Here is a 9,106-nt window from a genome sequence, read left to right on the forward strand (position 1 = left end):
ATTTATATACATATAAATGTGAGCAACAAATAAATGATACAGTGGAAAGAATCTATAAAGAATTAGTTAAGGAAATTAGGAAAGAACAGGGGATAAGAAGAAATAAATGGAGAAAGGGGGATGAAGAAAGTAAGAAATGCGAGAGTAAGGTATAGGAAGAGAATCAAGGCTACATTGTTATAAATTGCAGGAAAAGCCGCTAGAGTGCAGGTCGGCAAAAAACGTTATATAAACAGAAATTTCATTTTATTTTTATATATAATTTTTTTTCTCTCTAAATGATGGTTGTTGTCTTTTTGTTTTTATAGCCCTGATGAAGACCTGAAAATCAGGTCGAAACATCGGCATAAATAAATATTTTTTGTTTATTTATGTTGTTCCTTTGCTGACCGCACTCCCCGACCATCTTCTCCAATCAATACCTACTTATCTAAGTATTTTTTTTTTTTTTTTTTTTACAATTCAGTTTTGTTATAAAGTTAACTTGAAAATATATCAATCACTTCTAGTTCCTGATATATTAATACTTTATCAAATTATAAATAATGAGAATTATACGAAAAAAAGTTTTAGAAAATGGTCGGGAATGGTTCTAGGTATGGATCACCGCATCATAGCAGGTCCCAGAGCGTCAAACCACGCTCTAGGCCTAACTCACTTACGTTGCCTCCTGCAAGAACCAGGGTTGCGTCAATGCCTAACACGGGAGCAGAAGAACATTACTACCGCCTAAGGCACTTCTCCATTACTGGAAAAGGGGTCATCAACAGGGGAGACTATCTTAAGTCCAAGTTAGAGAAAAGTCAAGGGAGCGTATCAAGCAATTCAGCCAGGTAGGAACGTTAAAATAATCTCTAGAAAATAAAACATGAATGGAATTTTAAATCATCCACTACCTTTCAATTTCAAATTTACGAAAAATCTTTCTGATCTGTGATGCGGTGGCCCCTTCATACTTGGCAAATTCATTGCAAATTATTTCATTACTTGGTCTAAACTTGGCGATGACCCATAGTAAATAATATACATAGAAATTATTCTATGAGATTGTTAGTAATTATAAGTTATTGTTTTGTTCAATTTATATATACATTTTTTTTTTTATGGGTGTGTAATACATACATGATATTGATAAGAACTTTGCTGAATGATGGATAATGCTAACTGTTCTGTTGGTAGCACTGATCAGCTAGGACCACCGTCAAGACAATCTTCCTGTGTCTCTTGCCCAGGATCGCACAACTTCAGCTACAGGGTTGTCATGTTGGGAGCATCGGCTGTCGGCAAGACATCACTCATCAGTCAGTTCATGACTTCGGAGTACCTAGCGCCTTATGACACATCAATAGGTCAGTGGGCCTGTTATGTTATATTATATATATATTTATATATCTATCACGATTTTTATCAATTATTTTTCTATCAATTTTTCTTTTTAAGTCACATTGGGTTGAAAGAGAAAATAAGAAAGAAAAAAAAGGAGGGGGGGAGAATGCAAACGGAAGAAAGAGAAAAAAAAGGAGGGAATAACAAAAAAAAAATAATAAAGTATTGAAAGAAGGAAAAAAATCATTAAAAAGAAAAAAAAGCGAATGAAACAAAAAAAAATTATGTTCTATTATTATTCTATCGCAAATGCGGCAGAGAGTCTAAAACACCAGCTCATGTGCTGGGAAAATTCCCCAACAACTCCCTCCTTATAACACGCTGGCACCACAGGGTTAAGGAAGAATTGATGAAGTTCCTTGAAAGAAAATACTTCACCTGCTTCGAGGAGGTCTATTGTATTAACGCCGACGGATTCGTAAGATATGCCGATATTGTCGCGTTTACAAAAGTCGGAGACACGGCTCTGGTCTTGGATCCGACGGTAAGATTTGAAAGTAATGACCTCGAACAGGAAAGTGGAGTGGAAAGGGAAAAAAATAAAATATATGAAAAATGCGTCCCTTTCCTTAAGGAAAAATTCCGCGAGACCTTCGGGGAGAGAGAGTTAACCGTGAGAGGCCTCTGGTTTGGATCTCGGGGAACAATACCAGATAGAACAAGGAGCTTCTTAGAAGGCCTAGGTGTTAGCATTGGGGATATTGCGATCTTAGCGGAAAATATTATTTTGGACTCCCTGGGGATCATACATCATCACCTGCATGGGAATTAGCTCGGAGATTATTAAAAGTTCTATTTATTTATTTTAATATTTGGACCTCTCGATTTGTGTGTTTAACTTATTTATTCATTAAATTATTTTATTTGTTAGTATTATTATTTTTATATATATTCATATTAAGTTTTCCCCATTTAGATTAGTTTCGCTATCACTAGCAATAAATACAATTATCAACGTTAGTAATAAATACCAGTTTCATCATTTAATGTTTTAATAAAGAAAGATGGGTTGGGAATACAGCCAAAATCGTACAAAACTATTAATTATGCTCCAACGCCTCGGGGCACTTTGCAGGATTTCGTCGCGGCTAAAAAACAAGGTACAAAAACTAATAATATTGCAAACAGAAGAGTATAAAACGACAAGAAATATAATGTGTTAGGGCTAGGGGTGTAAGGGGTTGTAGTGTTAGGGGTATAATATAAAATATGTTAGGGTCATATGATGATGTAAAAAATATTGTGAAAATTCTATAAAACCGATCTGCATAAGTTATATAGCACTCATTTTCATATAAATTTCTCTATATTTTTTATATAATTTTATTTTCCAACCATAATCTTCCTGTATTAACTTCATATGGTGGATTACTCTTCTAATGCATTTAACGTTTCATTAAAATGCCCAAATATACTGATTATTTTCCTTTTTCTCATCTTTTACCCTTTCGCTTTATACCTAAAATGTTCGATTTTCAGAATTTCAATGTATTCAACGCATCTATGAAATTCTTACTATACTGAGAGATATACAAATTCGATCGATACACCTTGGAAATGCTGCTCTAAAATTCATTTACGCCACTCGAAATACAAAGAATGGATGAATGTATTATGTATGCTCAGAACTACGACTCATGATTAGCGTCAGCATGTCACGCTACCATTCTCGTTTTTAGATCTTTATAATTTTCTTAGAATATACCGTTTGTGTCAGCGTAGCTACATCATTCATTCAGGTTTTAATTGATCTTTTAATTGTGAGTATAAAAAAATAATGTAAATGGTTATGTTGTTTCAACTTTAAAAAGGTACATGTTTAAATTACGAAAGTTAAAAATAATTAAAAAAATAAAATTTAATATTTGTTATATAGGGGAATTTGTTAATCAAATGAAATTGGGGTTATGAAATGGTAGGGAAAGAAAAAGAAAAGGAATAAATCGAAAAACTTGTAGTTAGTTTGTAGATTGGTATTAATTGTAAAAGAAAAGTAAAAGAAAACTGTGGAAGAAAAAAAAAATTTATCTATGTATTATATAATATCATGTAAATATATGTAACATATTTGTCCAGTAACGGATTGATCAGTATGCCGTGTAATGTAGCAACCCGATGTATTTGGGCAGCATGAATGAATAAAGTATTTCTTTCTCTCTCTCTCGGTTTATAATCCAAGTTTAAACAACCGCCAGATTTCTTATGTTGCGATTGGACCTACAACATCTACGTCAGAGTGGATAGAGGTCCATTGTACATAGTAGCCGAATAAGAAAATACATTATGAAACATATAGTTGTCATTTCACAACTACATTTGTTAATATTCGTTTAGGACATAATTAAAATATGTATGACCGTCTATGGTTTCAAGGAACACATAAGGAAAATATTTAGCGTTTTAGCGTTGCTTAGTAATAATTTTTAAAAAGAGGTAGTGATTGATTTTAGGCTGTGACCGAAAAAAAAGTAGATTCATCATCACATCTTAACGAATCCGTGAGCTTACCTAGACATTATGGATTGTCTGTATGAGACCAGACCGGCGCAAGTTTAGTACTACTGCGTTAATATTTAACAATAAATTGAAGGGTAAAATCAAACACAAAGCGATGGTGTTCATAACTTATTCAACATCCTTTCTTTTCAGCTTGAGTAAATAAATTAATAATCACATAGTCAGTCTTTTATTAGGTCTACAGACTCTCCTACCAGCAATTCCATGTATTGGCTTCGTAGGCGGATTTTCTGAAGCACATACAATTTACCTCTCGGAATCTCTTGCTAGATTGTCCATATCTGGTTCTTTGTTGGCTCTTCATGTTTGTCCTGGCTCCTAAAAATCCCAGCTAGATTATAGATTGGCATTGGCTACCTTGGCATTAGTTCCTCCCTAAGAAACTAAAAATTTCTCCGATATCTTGATCTTTCTGGAGTTTGGATTATGTGTGAGTTTGACCCAGTATGATCAGCAATCACTTTGGCAGGAGTTCAATAACGAGGAGCTCTTCTCATAGTACAAGAGCCCAAGAGGAGAAAAAAGGCAGTTATCTCACCCCAATTTTTGATTACGTTAATGAAAACTATGTATAATTACTAGCCAAAATTGATGAGTCTGCCAAGTATAAAAAATGGCGGCTGTTTCAAAGCGATAAAAAAAACGTACTGAAAGATCAGTAGTTAGTGAATTTATTTAAAAAAACCTATATCTCAAAAATCATTTGACGTACAGCTGTCTATTAGCACTCAAATTAAAGCTAGTTTAATGAGCTATAAAGTAGTTTATGATGTTTATCTTCGTAGGAGTAATAGTTTACATGAAATTTGCTAGAATAAATTGATTTATAGTTTTACAGTTTTATAGTTTTTCATTTGCCAAATTTATATTCATATGTGAATATCATAAAAACTACTATCCCTACGAAGATAAGTGTCATTAACTACTTTATAGAAAGTTAAATTTCCTTTATTTTGAGTGTTGGCAGACATATGTGCGTCTTATGGATCTAGAGATATATTGTTTCAAAAATCCAACATTTTATAGGAGCAACTAGAAATTAACATTTTCTGAGTTTATTTTGTCAAATAACTACTACTTCCACACAGATAAACATGATTAACTATTTTGTAGTAAATTTAACTAGCTTTAATTTGAGCGCTGGCAGACATCATCTGTACGTCCAATGGTTTCTGAAATGAAGTTTTTCATAAATCAAACTTATTCCCCGAACAACTATAAATCAATTTATTTTAGCATATATAATGAAAACTACTATTCCTACGATGGTAAAGGTCATGAACTTCTTTATAGTCCATTAAACTAGCTTTAATTTGAGTGCTAATAGACATCTGTACGAAATTTTTCTTTTTAAAAAGCTGTATTTCGATAACTATTGGACGTAAATAGATCTTTTAGGGCTAATATTTCAGCAAATTTACTCTTCTTTAGATAATGTTCTCTTAGATTTTCTAGTGTTGTTAGTTTTTAAGATATAGAGCTCCGAATGAAAAATTAATGTTTTTTTAAGGTTTTGAAACAGCCGCCATTTTTTATTCCCCCTACCTATACTTGTCAGACTCATCAGTTTTGACAAGTAATTATAAATAGTTTTCATTAAAGTAATCTAAAATTGGGGTGAGATAACTTCCTTTTTTTTCTTCTCGGCTCTTGTGCTATCACATAATTTGTTGAAACTTATGTTTGTTTTTTTGCTAATCACATTCATACTAAAATAAAAAAATAAGTAAAAATAACATAAAATAAAATAAGAGTAAAATAAATAATTCAATGAAAAAATTTTCATAAAAAAAAAAAAATGAAATCTCTCTCTAAATATATATGAACAGAAGGATAAAAGTCAACCTCTGTACATGATAATACATATAATAATAAAATAAAAAATAATCACTTGTCACAATTATACTCTTATATTCAATATTCATTATTGACCTGAGAATCCCCGAGCCCACTCTATCCCACAACTGTGAGGGGTAGAGCTGGTATCTAAGAGTCCCATACCTTACTGCGTCACTGGTAATGAGCCAGTGGAGGCTGAGTAAGTGCGCTAAAGTCGCGAACACTCAACTTTGCCAGAACTCCAATTGTCCATTTGTATTTTACAATAAGTCTCTTAGCCACTGCCGTTTCAACCTTCTAGGTGGATTGTAAGGATGGGTGGGTAAGGATTGAACGAAAGGATTAGGTCAGAATTGCCCAAATTTTATGTTGAGCTGTTAAATGAATCTTATAACTTACACTCCTAAATAATTTTAATCTTTTACACTTTCGTAAATTTGTTAAATTATATTTTGGATTTTTTTTTTTTTTTATGTCGTCGTTTTCTGTTTTTGCGACATAGAATTATAGCTTAATAAAAATAAATATTTTCTTTAAAACAATTTTGATCCTTTTTCTCTCAACTTTATTCTTTTTAAACTTCCAACGTTTCGACCACTTAGGTCATTTTCAAGGATTCCTTATTTTGTTTTAATTTTTTCCTTTAAAATTCTTTAAATGCCGGCTAATTGCCTTTGTCCTATAAATTCTTCTATAAAATTCCTTCCCAAATTTAAAACTTTTACTAACCACTTTTCTTACTACTATTTTCATTTGCAAACTCCAAAAAAAACTCATAAGGTTTGATGAACCTTGGAAGTTTAAAAAGAATAAAGTTGAGAGAAAAAGGATCAAAATTGTTTTAAAGAAACTAAACCACTCTCAAACAAGTATATTAATAAAAAATAAATCTAATAATAATAATTTTAAAAAATGACAAAAAAGGATGGTGTCTAATAATATTAAGTGAATGAGGCTGTTTCTAGAAACATTTCTAGAACAGCCACGAATTATGCCACATGAGGTTGAAAATATAAAGATCCAAAACTGGACTTACAACAAACAGAAAACTTAATTAAAATTCAGTGATTTTATTGTACAAAATATTGCGCAATTTATTTGAACCAAATAGTCGGCGAACTGCCAATTAAAACAGGCTGGTTGCGTAGTATGAAATCGTTTCGTTTGAATGAGGTGGGCGTCTGAGAAAGAGCTATTGTGAGTGTGTTATCTACCCCAGGCAGGGGCTGACAGAACCAATATCCAATCAACTCTCCTATATTCTGCTCCATTCTCCTATATCGCCACAAAATTTTAAAAGAAATGTATTAACTCTAACTATACCTATACGTAGTTTATACAACAGTGTTCTTTCAACATGATGGAATAATAATAGCTTGAAATACTTTGTAAAGTTACCTTAATGAACTAGAACAATACTTCAATACAACTTGGGTAACCCAACCACAACCCGAAGACTGAAGCCGAGGCCGCTATAGGACATCCTGTTATAAGTTCTTTATTTATCAGTTCTGTTATTGTCACTCTAAAATTTTCTTTTATCTTAATTTCTTTTTTTTTCCATTAGAAGGCAATTATTATTTTTTTAAATCCATAAATGTCATTTTTTTTATTAACTTCACTTTTAACTTTTATTAAGAATCATTATTTAAATCTATTTATTTTATCTTATATTTTTAAATTTATAACATTGTATATAGTATATATATGGTATCTTTTGTATAAGACTATATAACCCCCATAATCAATTGTTTTTTTAAAATTATTTATTTAATGTAATTTACAACTGTACAAAATAATACAATAGGTAAATATGTGGAATGTTTCATATACACTTGAAAATCTTGGGAAGGAACATTAATTTACTTCAAACATTAATTTAAATTAGAAGATCCCGTGGCCATCTTCTTTTCAGACGCCTCGGAGGATTATCAGGGATTGTTAAGGATGAAAGATTAAGAATTAATGGGTTAGGATGGTTAAGGAGTTTGGAATGAAAAGACGCATATCTGTTTTGGGTCAAATCTGCAACGAATGGGATGTTAAGGTCTTCGTGAATGAGTTGAATGAAGGTATTTGTGACGTAATAAGGAGCATCAAGGATTTTACGTAGGATTTTGGATTGTAACGATTGGATCCGGGAAGAATTTGATGGTTTGGTGGAGCCCCAGAGCTCAAATCCATATGTCCAAATTGGTCTGATTATTGTAGTGTATACTAATTTTTTGTAGCTATGGGAAGTTTAGAGCGTTTTTCAAGTAAGTGTTGTAGCAATCGGAATCTACGAGCAGTTTCTTGTCGCTTCAGTCTTGTGTGTGGATTTAATCAATTGTTAAAAAAAAAAGCCTATATGGTATTAAATAAATAAAAATATATTATTTTATTTTACTAAATTAAAATTATTATACCAGTAAATTTTCTTAATTGAGTTTGTAGTGATCCATTACAGATTGTTATCGCTGTTTCAAGTTTCAAGCAGCTGTAGATTTTTTATTACATATCAAAAAAATTCGGTTATTTCAAGCCAATTTTTGATTACTTAAATAAAATTTATATATAAATTACTAGTCGAAATTGATGAGTCTGCCAAGCATAGTTATGGAGAATACAAAATATAAGCTGTTTAAAAATTTAAAACAAATTTTCATTTCGAGCTCCATATCTTTGAAAACCTGATAGAACATCATTTAAAAAAAGTAAATTTTATAAAATATGATCCCTGATAGATCTGTTTATGTTAAATAATTTCAAGATACAATTTGTTCAAAAAGAAATATGCACTGAAAAACAATAGTTGGTGCTTTTATTGTGCGAATACTTCAATATCTCAGGAACTATGAGACATACCGGTGTCTGTTTTAGCACTCAAATTAAAGATTGTTTACTTTGTTATAAAGTAGTTTATGACGATTATCTTTGTAGTAATAGTAGTTTTCATGACATTTGCCAAAATATATTAACAAGATTATGATTTCTAGTTGTTTGAAAAAACTTTTGATTAATGAAAAACTATACCAAATTAAAGACTATTTAATGTACTGTGAATTTATAACGTTTATCTTAGTAGGGGTTGTCATTTTATGATATTTGCATATGAATATGAATTTTTGTCCGAACAACTAAAAATAAATTTATATTTATCAATCTTGACTAGTAATTATTCATAGTTTTATTCAAAGCTTCATCTTAAGTACTTTTAATTTCATTTATTAGAAATAATCAACCATTTCTTATTTTTAGCAGTCGGAATAAAAACGAATAAACACATAATAGGAAAGAATTTGATAATTATCTAAAGGAGAAAATAAATGCTTTCTTTGATATGACAATAATCGGATTTTACTTTCTCTTCACTAAATATTAA

At 31.1% G+C, this 9,106-nt stretch overlaps 1 protein-coding gene across 1 annotated transcript in view; it reads left to right on the forward strand.

Annotated features, from left to right (window-relative positions):
• Positions 1-9,106, forward strand: part of LOC106692730 (uncharacterized) — an 82,581-nt gene that overhangs the window by 60,950 nt on the left and 12,525 nt on the right. The window contains exons 7-8 of the mRNA XM_014438848.2: positions 597-833; positions 1,180-1,349. Coding sequence (XP_014294334.1) covers positions 597-833; positions 1,180-1,349 — 407 coding nt within the window. The remainder of the gene's footprint in view (positions 1-596; positions 834-1,179; positions 1,350-9,106) is intronic.

The sequence above is a fragment of the Halyomorpha halys genome, unplaced genomic scaffold (genome assembly GCF_000696795.3).
Source record: "Halyomorpha halys isolate HHAL.00 unplaced genomic scaffold, Hhal_1.1 Scaffold68.1, whole genome shotgun sequence".
In the NCBI taxonomy this organism is placed as follows: domain Eukaryota; kingdom Metazoa; phylum Arthropoda; class Insecta; order Hemiptera; family Pentatomidae; genus Halyomorpha; species Halyomorpha halys.